The 17,646-nt window shown below is 43.8% G+C and overlaps 1 protein-coding gene across 13 annotated transcripts in view; it reads right to left on the reverse strand.

The window, feature by feature from the left end:
- The window catches only part of Abcc9 (ATP binding cassette subfamily C member 9), a 123,887-nt gene that overhangs the window by 8,189 nt on the left and 98,052 nt on the right, over window positions 1-17,646 (reverse strand). For all 13 annotated transcript variants that reach the window (XM_087656153.1, XM_087656145.1, XM_087656150.1 and 10 more), the window contains 8 exon segments: window positions 16,574-16,676; window positions 8,587-8,688; window positions 7,686-7,806; window positions 6,051-6,181; window positions 5,309-5,387; window positions 3,569-3,677; window positions 2,064-2,167; window positions 1,128-1,261 (listed from right to left, as the gene is read on the reverse strand). In XM_087656153.1, the coding sequence (XP_087512279.1) occupies window positions 1,128-1,261; window positions 2,064-2,167; window positions 3,569-3,677; window positions 5,309-5,387; window positions 6,051-6,181; window positions 7,686-7,806; window positions 8,587-8,688; window positions 16,574-16,676 (883 nt within the window).

The following is a 17,646-nucleotide window of genomic DNA, read 5'->3' on the forward strand; positions in this document are numbered from 1 at the left end:
ACAGCCTTTCTGCTTCTTTTAGCTTCTGTAAGGCCATGCAGCATTGTCTTCCAGGGCTGGCTTGTTCTTTTAGAACAGTGACTTACAGTTCCAACTACACAGTCACCAGTGACAGGGGGTTCCCTTCTTAAAGGCTGTGTGGCATTCCCTGATCTCTACACACTACATTCTCTTTATCTGTCTGTCTACACACACACTTAGGTGTATGAATTAATGTCAACATTGCTGACAGGAATTAGACCTGTCTACTATAGAATCTGATTCCTTTTGATATACACCCAGTATTTGGCTCCTGGGTCCACATGACAGACCCATTTTTAGTTTTTGAGGAACTCCCATATTCCAATCCAAAGCAGTTGTGCTACTGTTCATTTTTTACCAACAGTGTGCCTTGGGTCTCTGTATCCTCTACAATGCTCATCGCAGGGCACAATCAGCTTGGTCTATTATAGTGTCACACATTGCAAAGTTGTTGACAGATTTTCTACATTTCCACTACAAAGAAGTGCGATGAATTGCTTGGGTTAAAACTGTGCTCATTTGCTTGATTGATTCTTTCTACAATGCATAAAGTGGATGATGACTTCACATTGTCTTCCTTCTGTGTGTGTGTGTGTGTGTGTGTGTGTGTGTGTGTGTGTGTGTGTGTGTGTGTAGTGAGCATTCACTAGTAAGAAGACAAAAAGAAAATCTGCCTTAAGGTGTCTGGTGCTCATTTCTCATTTCCACTCAATAGTTTTAGAAATTTGAACTCATGTCAAGTGAAAATATTAAGGAGAGTTTAAGTGATCAAGTGGCTTGTCCAAGGCCACACTTAGGTAGTGCTTAGTAGAGATTGAGAAGAAATGAAATATTCCATACCCAATCTCACTTCTCTTTCTGTTCTACCATCCTGAATATCCCAGTGTATGAAGGCTGACTTTGATCTTCTCAGGGAATCTCAGGTCCTACTGTACCATATTAAAAGTGAGTCTTGGTGACAGAAATCCTTTTGGATGATCAAGGACATTGTTGGGAGTCATTTGCCGCATGGTCATTGAGGATTTGGAGCCTAGCCAGAAGAATACACTGCGGTTTTCAGCCACACCTCCGGCTGATTGGTTTTTAGAGCTGAGATGTGAACTCACCGTGGCCATGTCGATGGAGGCCGTGGCCTCATCCATAATGAGTATGCTGCTCTTTCGAACAAAGGCCCTGGCCAGGCAGAACAGCTGTCTCTGTCCAACGCTGAAGTTCTCACCACCTTCGGTGACAGTGGCGTCTGAGGGAAGATAGCAAGAGACTCATTGACAATAGAAAGTAGCATTTAGCAGTAGAACAAAGTTGGAGAAAAGAACATGAGATGTGCGTGGCTAGCACGGCTCCTCAGAGAGTACGGATGATGCTGACTCGTCTTGTTTTTGACAACATGTGGGAAAGTGTGCCCTAACAGCAAGCCAAGAAATACTGCTAACCATTAGCAAGACCAGAAGACCTTTGGAATTGTTGAATTATTTAATCCAGTTCTTCCACAAAGTTGTGTAATATCTACCTACGGCCTACGAAGATCAAATGGCTTGTTCAAGATCAAATCAGGGTTAGAATGTCCCAACCACAATACTACTTCTCTTTCTGTTACATCACCTTGTAATATATCAGCCAGGCTAATCTGTACTTCCCAGCGGATGAGGGCTTGGTCTGTTTTTATCTATGTATTTTTATTACTACTGTAGCTTTATTAAAACAAACAAACAAACAAATGAACAGAGATGAGGGCTTAGAGATAGCCAAGCAGTTAAGAGCATTGGCTGCCTTTGCAGAAGACCTGTGTTTTGTTCCCAGAACACATGGTGGCTTACAACTCCAATCTGATGCCTGGTTCCTGGCCTCTGTGGGCAGTGCACGCATGCATTACATGTACCACGCATGCATTACATGTACAGATGAATAGTTATGCATACACATGAAGAAAAATAAATTTTAAAATAAGGAAACTGGCACTAGAATCATGCAATTCTAGCAGAGCATGGAGCTAGAGGCCCGTGGAGCGTGTGGTGCTACGGAACCAATAACCTGAGCTGTACCTAGGCCTCCTGGCAGAGATTTGACCATATTCTTCAACTGAGCAATTTCCAGAGCCTCCCAGAGCCTGTCGTCTGTGCACTTGCATTCAGGATCCAAGTTAAATCTGTAAGGGAACACCTCTGTTTATCAGTCGATAGTGAACATAGGACAATATAATCCATACCCAGAACAGGGCTCAGTTCATAGCAAGCACAGAACCTGGATGCAGTCTTGTAGATATCCCCAGAGAATGGATGCTAAACACACAGATCTATATGGGACTGTATAACACACAACACAAGTATTCGGAGTGTATCAGAGATACAAGTGGAAAGAGTACAGCCAAATAACTTGATGCATCTAGAACTTTTTAAAAATGTTTTTATTTTAAAGTAAAATATAATGACATAATGTCTCCCCTTCCTTTTCCTCCCTCAAACCTTCCTAAGTACCCCTTCTGACTCTCAAATTCATGACGTATATTTTTTTATTGTACGCGTGTGAGTGTGTATGTGTGTATGTGTATATGCATATATAGGTATGAATACCATTATATGAATCCAACCTGCTCAGTCCCCATAATGTTACTTGCGTGTGTATGTCTTCAGAGATAGCCACTTCATATTGGATTAAGCAATTGATGTGTTCGTCCCTGGGGAAGACATTTTTCTCACTCTCCCCATTCCTTAGTCACCTATAGTTCTGTGTCTAACGTTGGACCACTAGAACTTTTAATTAAAGAACTCTAACAGATGACCACAGGGGAGGGAAGAGAGAGAGGGGGGGGGGAAGAGGGAGAGAGGGGGTAGGAGGGAAGAAAGGAGGAAGGGAGGGAGGGAGGGAGGGAGGGAGGGAGGGAGGGAGGGAGAAGCAAAAATCAAAACAAACAAAAAAGCCATGCACAGGCATGCACATACACACACAAGCGTACACACACACACACACACACACACACACACACACACTCCCTTCCCCAATGTTCTCGTAGAAAAAAATCTGTGCAGCCTTTGGACTCAAACAATCTATTTCTCAAACAGCAATTCCACCACTTGGAATAAGAACTTGGGAAAGCCACAACAGCTTTGAGTTCCAAAACTATCATTTGTAACATGGGGATAACAATATTCCTGCAAAGCCTTTTCTGAGAATTTAATGAGACAAAGTATTGAAGGAAACTACTGAGACAATAAATATCTCCAGATATTTGTAGTTTTTACTGATTTATGGGAAACCACGAAGCAGGAACAGAGAGCACTTTGTCCGAGTGATTTGACAGGAGAATAAAAGGCAGGGAGGCGGACAGAGAGGGTCCTCGGTGTCTGCTGAGCTCAGGACTGATATAGCAGGGTCTGTGGCGCAGGATACCTCAAAATGTGGCCGCTCACTGTGAGCTTTATAGAACCAAACAGAGAGCTCAGCGCTCATGTCTAGGCTGGCACACCAACGCCAGGGGCTCCCACTCTAGTTGTGGGGCAGCACGCCATATTTGATCCTCTCTAGGAAGTTGCCACACGAATCCACTCACCTGATAGAGCCGCTGAACAGGATTGGGTCCTGGAGAATGATGGACAGTCTAGAGCGGAGCGTGTGCAAGGGCAGCTTGGAAATGTCTATTCCATCAATGACTATCTTTCCTGTTATAGAGAACAGACACCACAGACAGGCAGCAAACTCGTGAGAGACCTTTTCATTCATCAAAGAATTAAAATTGTATCCCTCTCCCACCTTCACCTGGCCATGAGGTCCTGGCCTCTATCCCCAGTCCCACCAACGAATGAATTAATAAAAGATTTGTTTTCCAAGTTCTGGATTGAAATAGAGAATGCAGAGCTTCCCATTTAACATCAGAAACATCTGTTTCTAACAAAACGTACATTTCTGGTGAGATGTTGCTTCCCGATATATTTTATTTCCAGAAGGAATGTTCTGTTATTATTCAGTATTTGGCCATGAAAGCCAAGATCACTGTTCTCCTTTGGGTCCTCTGTCTTCTAGAATGCCTTTACCCTTCTTTCCTGTTTTAATTTGCTTTGTGGGTTTTGTTGGAGTTAGACATTCTGTATGTGTGTGTGTATGTATGTATGTATGTATGTATGTATATATATATATGTATATATGTATATGCTGTTGTTGTTGTTGTTTTTGCTGTCTAGCCCTACCACACACACGAGTTTCCTGAAGACAAACCCTTTGGCCCGTCACCCACAGCTCTAATGAATAGCACAAAGCACCACAAACAGGAAAGCAAATTCTGACACGAGATCTTATCAAGGGTGCCATACCATTGGCCGACTTACAGGACTATGCATCCTTTTTTTTCTTTTAAAGATGTGTCTATTTATTTTATGTATGTGAGTATGCTGTCACTGTCTTCAGACACACCAGAAGAGGGCATCGGACCCCATCACAGATGGACAGATGGTTGTGAGATACCATGTGTTTGCTGAGAATTGAACTCAGCACCTCTGGGAGAACAGCCAGTGCTCTTAACCCCTGAGCCACCTCTCCAGCCTCAGGGACAATGCGTTCTTCATGGCCCCTTTACTTCATGGATTCAGTTCCTCCTCCCTGTTATGCAAAGACAAAGTTCCTTGTGGGCAAGTATGATGATCTCAGAACACTAAAGCCCACTGACTTAGTAAGCAGGGGCTTGTTCAAGAAGAGGCAAGGAAGATGAGCTTAAAGGGTTTCCTTCTGAACAGCCCATCGTCTGTTAGCATGCTAATAGACTCCTGCTACTTAAAAGGCATCAAGATAGTTATGGTTCTCAGGGCTTGTGATCCCCTCTGTAGATGCCTGAGGATCAAGATAATAAAAAAAAAAAAATCAAATTCTGTAGTAACCTCAATTTTGTTAAATGTCAGTTGTCTTTGGAGTATGTAACTGCTCAGAGACACAAAGTCTGCTGAAGACATGCATAGAATGAGTGAACCACTAACAAATCTAGAGGTTGATGTTTTACTATGCTACTGAATTTACTACCCCCATTCTGATTGCTATAGTTCAAATATGTGTATATATACATACATATGTGTGTGTGTGTGTGTGTGTGTGTGTGTGTGTGTGTGTGTGTGTGTGCATATAAGCTCAGACTCACACACCAGGGTGCATACGGAAGCTGGAGGACAACCTGTACGAGTCAGTCTGTCCTTCCAGTCTGTAGGTCTGGAGACTGAGTCCAGGTTGCCGGTGTTGATGACAAGGACCTTTACATGCTCAGCCATGAGAGGCCACCTGGGTGGCGAAATTTCAGTTAGTCACTCACCATCAAATATGTCGACCATTCTGAAGAAAGCCAGAGATAGAGAGGACTTCCCACTACCGGTGCGACCACAGATGCCCACCTGAGAAGAACAGCAGAGATGGAGACTCAGGCGAAGGCACGGAAGGGACGGAGGCATGTTTAGCTTTATCGAGGTGTCATGGGAAAAGTTTAGGCCTGCTCAAACGATCGCACTACAAAGCTCTTCTTAGATCTCAAGAATATGACAAAGCAATGTCCCGCTCAACCCCTGACGATTGCATTCTGATTTTTATTTCTGTGTGGCCGTGCTGTTCTCCATCTTCACTTCAGCACCAAGTTATAGCTGGACCTCCATACAATCAGTGATAAGAATGAGCCCATGTTTCCTCACTTAATCCTTCCTTTTAAATATGAATAAAAAAGTCATTTTCAGAGTAGATCTAGAATGAAGGCAAAAGTCACCAAGGAGATGTCTCTCTGCCAGAAATCAGAAATGTTAAACAGTATGCCTGTTTACTTTTGACCTTTGTGATTTTTGACGTGAGGCTAATGAAGGGCAGAATAACTTGGAGGCATGCAGCATCCTGTTGGGATCCTCCCTCTCCCCTTCTCTTTCTTCAGATAATTTTGCCCACAGCCAGTGTGGACTGTAAGCCTGAACACCCTGGACGGGCTCTGACATGGTGATGTCCCATTCATGTGGTGATGGGGGCTCCATCAAAGATCTGTGCAGACAATCAGTCGGATGGTGTGAACCCCGTACCTTCTGCCCAGGCTTGATGTAAGCCTTGACATGTTTCAGAACGGGCTTCAGGTTATTTTCATATCTGACGCATAGATCGTGAATCTTGATCTCACCTTCCTGTGGCCAATGCTCTGGGACTTGAGAAGGATCTTGGAGAAGCAGAAGAGACAAACGGTAGTTCAAAGGGAAATGAAGAAAGGAACACACACACACACTTAAATGCACAAACAATTTCCAGGAGTAATTTTAACTATATATATATATGTATATGTATATATATATGTATATGTATATATATAGTATGTGTGTATGTTTGTATATACATATTTGTATGTATATATATGTGTATATATATATGTATATATATATATGTGTGTGTGTGTGTGTGTGTATATATATAAAATTTTCCATAAACTCATTGTGGTTCTGAATCAAACTATGGTAGTTTTTTTTTCAAACTAAATAACATTCAGGGTAAACAATGTTGATTGAGAATTTTAAAATTTTATGAGTTATTTTCTTTCCTTCAAGGTTGCCTCTGGAAAATTCCATGCAGATATACAATGCACTGTGACCATTCTTCACCCTGACCCACCCTGCCTTAGCTTCCTTCTGCTATTCTTGTGTGCTACAAGTTGAACCTGGGGCTGGGGGATGGGCACTACCGTCATCCCACCTCTTCAGCATCCCAGCATTCAATGCTATTTCACTTCTGAACGGTTTCTATGTAAGCGGATCCTCGAGCAACCGGAGCTTATAAGGTGAACATTTCGGTTATTTGAGGACAGAAGATAGAACTTGGGAGGCAGGCAAGAAGCCTGCACCTGCGGTTCTAAGTGGACAACTGCATGGGGACATAAACGCAAAGCACTCTGGGAACACAGAGGTTGGAGAGCTGGGTCATCCAAAGAGACTTAAAGCAAAAGCAGTTGTTGAGATGAAGCTCAGGAAGTTGATCTCAAATATGTATAGGAGAAGAATAAAGATGAGAGGAAAATGGACCACACTATCCTGTTTAGGGAAGAAGTGTGTGGGTGAGTGAGAAACAGGCCTGGGCAAGTAGTCAAAGCCTCATCTATAACCAGGACCATGTGCTTTTCTATCTAAAGAGCCACTGAACGGCTTAGGCAAAGAAATGAAATTTGATTGAAGTTTCCATCTAATGAAGACCCCACTGTGCCTCCCACCAACTTTCCTGGCAGTTTTACTCTAATAGAATTGAGAATCTTGGTTGCTGCTTTCACGGTTCTTGGCATTTAAATCAGTAAAGCCAGAAGAAAGGGAAGATAATGTAATAAGTACATTTACAATTCTCTCTAAATGGCTTCTAGTAGAGTCTACTTGCGTCCAAGACTAAAATTTTGCTTATCCTCAGCTGCTGACACCACTCAATGTTAATATGAGAGTGGGTGTGGTGTGTGCACCCATACTCCCAGCACTCAGGGGGCCGAGGCAGTTGAATCTGAGTTTAAGGCCAGCCTGGGCTACATAGACAGAACCCCAAACTCAAAAAATATGTAAATAAATGAGAAGGAAGGAAGGAAGGAAGGAAGGAAGGAAGGGGGAGTCAATCAAGAAGAGATGGGTTCACGTGGTATTATAGTAACTAAGCAAAGCAGATGCCAGTGTCAGGAGCAGGCTTGTTCACGGTACCCATGGTGCCTTCATAGTTCTCAGACTCCATAGTTAAGAAACTGTTCACTTTCTTCACTGCGCCCATCTGGACTTCGAGGTCGGCCAAGTTCCTTACAACCCAATTCAGGTAATTGGTTATCTGTATCAGGTGACAAAACGGTCACAGTTAAAGTAAGCAGGCAATTCTCACCACCACTGCATGATTGGAGACAGAAGGACCAGGACAGTGTCTGTCACATGGTCCATAAGTACTGCTGGCTAGCAGTCCCCTGGCAGAGAGAGACAACTGTAGAGAAGGTGTGTGTTCTTCAAAGTCCTCCCGTGTCTCTCCATGAACTGTTCTCCTATTCCCCCACACAGTGGAGAACTCAAATATTCACATGTATGCTAATCTCGTGTCTTTCCATGCTCCTTAGTGCCTCAGTTGGGACATAAACAACACAAGGCAGGGACCCCAAACTACCTCAGGAACAGGATGCCTGTGGGACCTGGGAAGATTTAGAAACTAGCTACACACTCCCAAAGAGAAAAGACACGGATGGAGAGCTCGTTCATCTGCTAAGAGTATATGACACCGAGGACTGGGGTTAGAGCCACTGCACCCGTGTTGCGTGGTTCTCCACTGCCTACTTCCCGAGCTTTAGGGGATCTGACATTCTTTTCTGACCTCTGTGAGCACTGCATCCATGTGTGTACCCATGCACAGGCACACATGGACACACACAAATACACGTAATTACTCCAAGCTGTCCTAAAACATTAGCTTTAGGCTCAAATCTACTACCATGTGCAAAGGCCATCCTGTTATAAATGTCAGATTTCGCTAGTGTCCATGAAAGAGGTTTGATCACTTCTATGGAAAGCCCTCCTGGCATTGCATGGAGTGGGAAGAAAGGTATTTTCATCCATCGATACCCACCGTGAGGGCATACAGAAGGCCCAAGCCCACTAGTCCAGAGTTGGAAGAGCCACTGATGGATGCAATGGAGGCCGTCAGAACAATGCAAGCTCCCAGGTAGTCCTGTAAAGGGGAGGAGCAAGTTAAAAGACCTGAAGAAGATTCCCAAGTCATTAAAACCAAAGATGCCAATCAACGCAGAGGGAGCGAGCGGTCAGTGGGAAGCAAACCATCGCATGAGTTTCTGGTTAGGCTTCACGCAAGTGACTCGTCAGAGGCAGAGGAAGGAAGGCCAGTCACGAGGCTGGAATCAGGAATGGCAGTGTGCTCTCCCAGGGAAGATATGGCTTACCTGAAGAGAAGTTGTGGTGGCTGTCACAACTAAGCTCAGATTTAGAGCCCCCTTCTACATACATGTTTTTTTTTTTTTTAGGCAGATAAGCAACTATTTTATAGCTTAGACTTCACCTATGCCCACGTCAATGTGACTATGGCCCCCCTCCAAAGCCGTGCAGAGATGAGCCTCTGGTGCTTGCTGAAATCTGGAGCTGAGCATTTTGTCACCAGTGTTCATGTCTGGGACACGAGATTCGCAGATCACATAGATGAAGAAATGGGCTACATTTGCTTGTAAGTTACAAATATTAGAGACATGCCTCAGAGCACCAGACTTTTCCCTGACTCAACAATAAACTTGTACAAAACTTAAAAAAAAATTCACGGAGGCCAGCCTTGAAGTCCACTAAAAGACATCTGCTCATCTTCTTCTAATCCCATCCCTCAACTGTGTGATCATGGTTTCTGCTTTGCTGTGACCGCGTTTCACCGACCCTAGAAACAGAGAGACTTCCAGACATGATTATCTCCAGACACAGACAGTTGGTGAACTCTTTCTGCAGCTAGAGAGACGTCCAATCCCTCTAGAAGATTGTCCAAACCCTGGCTTTGCCAGTTAGTAGCGAGCGAGCTCAGATAACTAATTTAGATGCCTTTGGATCTACATTTCTTTGTGAAAAGTAGAAATTATGCCTAAGTCACAGAAACTTTAAAAGGGACGAAGTCATAGCTATGCTTCCCCGTCCTGGGAACTGAGGTTGCTTCTACTTACAGGTAACTTTTCAAATGCTGGAAGCAGCCTTTAAAAACCAGCGTGCATCATAAAGTACTAGAGGTCAGAACAGGCGCCAAGACAAAATTCCACCTCAAATCCCCTAACCGTTAAAAAGGGGTTTTTAAAAAGGAATGATGTAGACTTAACCTATTAAAGCAGTAAACATCATTGAGTAGCAAATTCTTCTGTGGTCTCTGCTTCTGATAGAGTCATTGCTAACAGCACATACCAGCCGGTGAGTGCTTTCTTTTCTCTCCTCTGCTTGAAGTTATGACTGCACAGGTGCAGGGCTCATCTAGTGTACACTCTTCTTCTATTGCTTGTAAGTGCCCAAAAGTCCCCAAGTACTTTGAAACATTTATGGTTACAGATCCCCCTCCCCCAAGCCCTCTATGTTCAGCTCCATAGTTTCACCGTGCTGTGCTATGTTCACAAGTTATGTAAGGGGCTGAGCTGAGAGCACTCACTACTCTTGGAGAGGACCCAAGTTCAATTCCCAGCACCCACATGGTGGCTCCAGGGATCACAGGCCCTCTTCTTGTCTCTATAGGCACCTTCATTCACATGTACATGTATGCACACACACATACATATAATTTTTTTAAGCTTTAAAAATAAAACAGAAGGATTCACAAAGAGTTACAATAAAGTAAGGTGACCTTAAGGTAAAGTTCCAGCAAGATGTACCTGGTGGAATTTAAAGACACCGGGACTCAGTTCCCAGGAAAATTCTGTCGGTCATGCACACTAAGGGCTTGACTTGGGTGATTTAATTTCTAGTCTCTGCCTCCTGACAGCTGGTTCCTTTAAAAAGAAAAGCCTCAGTCAAATGTGTTCAACACTCTTTTGAAAATATATATCAGCCCATAGCTTTCCTTCTATACTAATCAATCCCACTTATATGAATAACAATTACAAGGCCCGGTGGTTTATTGTTTTCTATCACTGTCCTCCGGCTTCTGGCTATTGGCTGCTGATAGCACCCGAGACTCTGTCCCTGCTCTGCCTCTCCTCAGCACCCCTGGCTCCTTCTCGTCAGATGCCACCTTCTGAGAGGGGCCTTCTCTCTTGGGTGCTGACCCCGGCCCCAGGGTTTCTCTCTGTCATAATGTCCTCCTTGGCTTTCTCAAAGATATTTGTTTCCTCAATGCTCATGGCGCCTCTACTCTCAGGGGAAGCTGAGTTCTGGAAGTTGGGGTCTCTGTGACTTCCTGACCCACCACAGGCCAGGAGAATGGTGTCCAATGCATCCAGAAGGTCAGTTGCTCTTTATGGAATAAGGCACAAGGCGAACTCACCCTTCATTTAAAAAAATGCATCCTCTCAATGAAATTATTTTCATCCATAAAGGAGAGATCTGTGACGTCATTTTCTCAGGTAGATGCAAATGTAAAAGTACCCAAGACAGCCTTGGAAAGGCAAACACGTTTTCTCTCATTCGCAGTTCTTAAACTTTATATAGTCACAGAAAATCATGCATATATATATATATATATATATACATATACATGTCTGTATTTTATAGTCAAAGAAAGAAAGTGAGCATACATACACATGCACATGCACATATACACACACACACATATATATATATATACACAGGAATGTACACATGCACATACACATACACATACACAGGCACATACACATACATATACAAGAAAACTTAGAAGATAAATAAAGCAGCATATTTGCTAAAGAATTAGAAACATTCTGGAGCATGTAACTAGAATTTTACTGATCTCCGCAAGAGATGCCTTTTTTTTGTACAGAGTATCTATCAAGATGTCTCTCATGGACTTGCTAAGCTTCTTATACTTCCTTTTGAACACACAAGTGAATTAGAAAGGTGAGAATTAGCAAGTATACAGATGTTCACATCAGCAACCTGCCTTCCATATCCTGTGCTATTAGCATGAACACACGTGAAGGATTCGGGTTTTGTCTTCCTTCCACTTCTTCAAGATATTTGTGAATAGGAAAATAGCTTAAAGGTAATAAATTAAGAAAACAGAAGCAAATGGTTTGAAAATCTACACAGAAGAGCGAAGACACTTAGGGATCGGGAGTAGCACGCCTTCGGCTAAAGTCCAACACATCCTAACAAACCTATTTGGTGACTGACGCCTCTCACAGTGAGACTCTGTTTAGGAAATAAACCTAAGTTCCTGATTACTCATACTCATACTCAAGGGAGAGCTCAACCACACCAAATCATTTGTGCAGCACCAAACTATAATTTGTGTGTGTGTGTGTGTGTGTGTGTGTGTGTGTGATGTTTGGTGTGTATGTGCACATGTTCATGCAGATGTGTGTTGGTGCATGTGCGTATGTGTGTGTCCTTGTGGAAGCCTGAGGCTAACCTCAGGCACTCTTCCTCAGGTTCTGTCCACTTTATGTTTTAAGGCAGTGTATAGAACTCACTGAGTTGGCTAGCCCACCAGCGAGCCCCAGGGGTCTGCCTGTCTCCAGTTCCTCAGCCCTGGGATAGCATGCCTCCCTGCCTGGCTTCTTGTGTTCTGGGGTAGGGGTGGAGGGAGGGACTGAACTAAGCCGTTGTGTTTCTGAGGAAAGCTTCTCAGCTACCCCTGAACTGTGATCTCTACTCCTCATGTAAACCCAATGTTCCTGGAAGGGAAGCCTTGGATTCCTATTGGCCATAGAGAAACCTCTGGTCCAAGTTCAGTGAGCCCAGGATATCTATCCGTACTTGGGGTTATAATGAAAACTAATTCTCTGCAATCAGCAGCAGCCGAAAACTATGGGCTCTGCTTTTCTCCAAGTAGTCCATAGAAATGAGTCTCGTCTCTAGCACTTGGGAACAGGAAAATTATATTAGGGACTCAGGTTACCGTGTGATTGCAGCCCCGTCTACTGCAGAGCTGGGGAGCTCTTGGCCGTCTCACCAAACAGACTGAAGACAGACAAAGCAACTAGTTCCACTTCCGTATGGCGTGCCTACTGACTTTCTGGGTTGTTTGTTTGTGTTGGCTTCTTGGTGTGGGTTTTCTTTTAGCCTTCTACCACACAGCACGGCAAAGCCTTGGAGCCACAGTCTGCATGTAGACAGACTTACACAATGTTTTGAAAATGGATACACCGATGCCAGAGAACTGGAATTGTTTAATACGGAGGGATGAAGAGAGGACGTTAAGTAAGCTGTGTTCAAAGGCCAGGCCCTGGGGACATACACAGAACCCTGGCCACTTTGCTCGGCACCGATAGGAAAACAGTTCTTTCTGCTGCCAAGGCATGCAGGGTGGCCCCAGTCTTGCTGTTAGTCTGCCAGTCAAGTCCCCTCTATCCCTCTGTACACCCCTCGGATGTGTTAAAGCCTTCATTATGTTTTCTCAATCCTAAACGGGTGGGAAATGAATGTGGTAGGCAAGATGAAATTTTCCACACAGAAACCAAGGAAAGACAATAACTTGGATGGTCTTAACTCTTTCTACTTCTTCTCTTTTCATGTGTAGATGTGTCCTGCATGGGGTATGCTCATATTTGCATTTGCGTATATGTGCTTATGTGTGTGGGGGGGGAATGGGCATTTAATGTGGCAGAGTCCCGCTAGCTAACTCATCTAGTCTAATTAGCTTGCCTGGGGGTGCCTTCCCCCTGTGCTGGGATGATAGGTGGCCCCCACTCCTGGGGTTCTAGGATCCAAACTATTCTTCTTAGGCCTGCAGGATGGCACTTCATCTCCTCAGCCTTGGAATTTTCTGAACCCTTATTCAAAATGATTGGGGAAAGAAGCAAGTATCAGGAGTTTACTAGACAAAATTTTAAAGCTGGATGGAGCCCAAGGGATCTTTCTCCCAATTCAACACCCTCCATCCTCTCTGATTTCTCTTCCTTCCTTCTCATGGGGATTTTCTGCCAGCAGCAAGGGGATGGAGTGAGGAGACTCTGAAATCAAGAAGTGTTTAAGAAATGGAGGACACTTGGCCACAGGAAGCTCTGAAGTCAAGCTTTCTTCTTTCTATACTAAGGCTTCCAGCCCTCTTAGAAGTTTCCGGAAAAGCTGCCTGACTAGTTCATGCCCAATGCTCCAGCCCTCCTTCTGCCCTGCTAGTTGTCTGTCTGTCCTGATAACGTGATGAATATTCACTCAGAACAGATTTTCCTGTTAATTTCCTGGATGCTGTGGTTAATTCTAGGGGCACGAAGGGCTGTGTGAACAGTGCAGATAAGATCAATGTAGTTTTATATTTTTTTTTGAGCCAAATAAAGCCTTTCCTTACTTTTTTTTCCACCCTCAGAGGACTTACAAAACAGAGCGCATGTAGTTGTGGGGCTGAGAACAACTTACACTCTCATCTCCATGTCCCTGACTTCAGCATCCATTTCTCTGACAAAACCTACTCGTGCGAGGTGGTGGTTGTGGACACAGTGAGGGCCCATCCATGCGCCCACAGTAATGAAGCCATGTGGGCACAAAAGCTTTTCCCCGCTAGAACTCATTCACTTGATTTACACAGCAACCCACCTGTGACATACGTTCCCGAACTACAGCATTTAGTGTTAAACAGACTCATTTTATTTCAAGTGTGAAGGTGTTTTATCTGCATGTGTGTCTGTGTACCACATCCATGCCTGGTATCTGAGGAGGCCAGGAGAGAGCATCGGACTCCCTAGAACCGGAGTTGCAGGTACTTGTGAGCAGATATGTAAGTGCTGGGAATTGAACCCATGTCTACTAGAAAAGCAGCCAGTGATCTCAACTGGCCTCTGCATTAGATTTTGAGGAATAAGTCTACTCGTGACAGTGGTTTGGTGAATCCCTGAAGCCTTGCGATAGATATACGGAATGCAAAGAGAAGGTGAAATAACACATGATTCATGCAATGTCTTCCAACATGTCAGGACGTTGAGGAATGAAGGACAGAGTCTGTCCTTCCCGTTCAAAATGCAATCTCTTCTTTAGTCTACAAGTAAACTGAATTCTTTTATATTCAGGTAGATTTGATTGCATTTTCTTGTGGGGGTTAAAATACTGGGTCGGACGCAGTCACTTTGAACTTGGCTGCTGCTTCTCTCTAGTTCTCCCTGCCCTTCCCTTTCCTGGCAGTCTCAGGCGCTAATATCTTGGTTTGGCTCTATGAACTGGACATGTGGTTTGCATGAAGATTCTTGTCCTACACTTGTCTGTGAACCTGTCATTGGGAAGTGCTAAGGGCTGCAGCCATAGACATCTCAAATCCAAGGCGAACGGACTTACCCCTAAATGTCACGCCTGATCTCCATGCTGAGAAAGACCAGACTCAAGGGCAACTACTGTCATTGTCACATTACAATTCTGAAAATCCACCCACAGCAATATCCTGTCAGTTCTAGTATTCCTATATAATATCTTTAAAAGAAGAAAGGAAACAGAAGCTTAAAAAACAATAGTGGTCTAGATGGAGTCAGGTAACAATGTTTGGGTTTTGCTTATAGATTTTATACAATAATTCACCTTACTTTCAGAAATCTGTAATTCCTAAGGAACTCTGTCTTGGTTTTTCCAACCTTCACATCTCCCTGAAAGATGGTTTATTTGTTGTTTTTAACATCTAATGCTTCTTTGAAAATTTTGTGTGACATATTTGTGTTCTATTGGTCAATGAGCTCCTATAATCACTAATGCAGTGGTAAAGGATTACCACTGGTGCTGGAAAGTCTTCTCCACTCTTGTCAGCCAGTGAGAAATCACAGTAGCTAAGACATAGGTGGTCTGAGACTGTCCATCTGTATCCATCCATTAAGGCCACTCCTGAACTTGGGAGCCTTCATCCTGACTCCATTAGACTTCCTTTATCCTCTACCTTCTCTGGTTGTTGGGTGTTAAAGGGAAAACTGCATCTGGTTGGGGATTCAAATAATCTACAGCAGGGACTTAGCTTAATTTTTCAACTTGGCAAAACCTTGAGTCACCTGGGAAGAGAGTTCCAGTGAGGGGTTGCCTATCCTGGGTAGTCCTTGGGCATGTCTGTGGCAAAACTGTCTCCATTGAGTTAATTAATGTGGAAAGCCCTATGCCACTGTGGACAGCGCCAACCCCTAGGCAGGTGTCCTGAGTAGAGTAGAGGAAGTAAGCTGCTCACAAGCAAGTGCATGAGCTTATATTGTGTATGTGTCTCTCTGCTCTTGACAGGGGATATGATGTGACTAGCTCTTTAAAGTTCCTGCCTCGACTTCTCACAACGAGGGAGGGTAAGCTGGAATTGTAAGCTGAGATAAGCCCCTTTCTTCCCTCACTTGTGTTTTGACAGGATATCTTATCACAGCAACAAATCAAGCTAGACTAGGATACTAGGGCAATTATGTTGTTTTCATTGTTCTTTTTAGGGACCTGTCCATGTGGTGCATGTTTTTATTCTTATTTTATAAATGAAGAGGAATCTGGCACAGCAAGAAATTAATCTGTACATGAAGTCTATACCATGCCAAAGTCTGTGCGTGTCACACGGGATGGAAGACAGCAATAGACGACTTAGCTGCTGACATTTTATACTAACGTAACCGCCTACTGCCTTAAAACAAAGAAATTCACCATCCCGTACAGGCTTGTCCGGATCAGTGAAGGACATCAGTGTATGTGGTCCCTTTTCAAATTGTCTTTTTAAAAAAAATGGCACTATATAAATATTTGCTATTCCATGAACTTAGGTAATTCAGAGGATATAAGGAACACAGAATTAGTTTTGCCCTGGGTACTATTTTTTCTTGTGATTAGCTACAACATTAAAATAAATTTCATCTGGAGCAAAACCAAACCTGATCTATTTTAAAGTCCAGTCAATGGAGGCCTGGTACTGGCTCTCCGTAGAAGGCTAGTCCCACCAAATGTCTCTACACCAAGCCTCTTGTCTGTTTGGTTTCCATTATGAAATCACACGAGGAACAACATGAACGTACCGTCCTGACCTCCAGCCATCTGTTGGCTGCGGAGAGAAATAAGTAGGCAATGTTGTTTGTGTCTGTCAGCTCCAGCATGCGTTGCTTGAATCTGGTTTCATGCCTGTGCAAAACAAAGACACTGCGATGTTAGTCACCTAGCAGAAGAATCAGTAAAACCAGTCACGGTGAACGACTGAACGGTTTGCAACAGAGAGACACATGGATGGGATGGGTGACAGGTCAGTGGACTCCAGAGTCACTCTGCTGAGTTCTGGATAGAACCAAGAGGGCAAGCGTTTGCTCTGTTTTTACCCTACAACTAGACAAAGAAGCCATGGCTATGACAAATCTTTATTAAAGGTCACTTGGTAGTCCACAGTATTGGAGGATCCATGCAAAGGAGACTTGGCCTATGCCACATGGGCTACGGAAATCACAGTATGTTCTATCTGTGTTTGAGGCATTTATTTAATTTTTCCAAATGACATTGAGCTGGGCTGGATGAGAACCAATGGAGACAGAAAACTATACATTTAAAACAGGTAAATATATCCCTTCAATATTCTTTTTGTTTGGCTTTTTTTTTAAACCAAAAGAAAGAAAATCGGGTGCCAAGGGACAGAAGATTGAGGGATCTCACAGATCTGCTTACAGTGACCCTGTGAACATGAAGGAGATTTACCTTGGGTGATGGGTGAGCTGAATAAAGACAGAGCGTGGGGAGAGGGAAGGGTAAAGTCAGGCTTCTGAGAGCACAGGGAAGATTGTCTGGGAGTAGCATTAGGGGTGAAGCTGGGCTTCTAGGATGAACACTGTGAGCACTGAGAGACCTCAGAAATATCCTCCCTCTTCCAGGGTTGGGCAGGTTTCTCACCCTGATGGTCACAGTGACGGAGTGACTGGTCCGTGGGAAAATCAAGTTCATCCTTGGTGCTCGACATAATCAAATACAATTCTGTGTGGCTTGTTTTAGCGGCAGAACTAGGAGTAGCCTTCATGCAAGCATATATTCTCTATGAGCATGTCCCACCCTATACCTCAAACCCCTTGCCCTACTCACTATCGTGGAAAATAAATGCTGTGCCATACAA

The sequence above is a fragment of the Rattus norvegicus genome, chromosome 4 (assembly GCF_021556685.1).
Source record: "Rattus norvegicus strain SHRSP/BbbUtx chromosome 4, alternate assembly SHRSP_T2T, whole genome shotgun sequence".
NCBI classification, from domain to species: domain Eukaryota; kingdom Metazoa; phylum Chordata; class Mammalia; order Rodentia; family Muridae; genus Rattus; species Rattus norvegicus.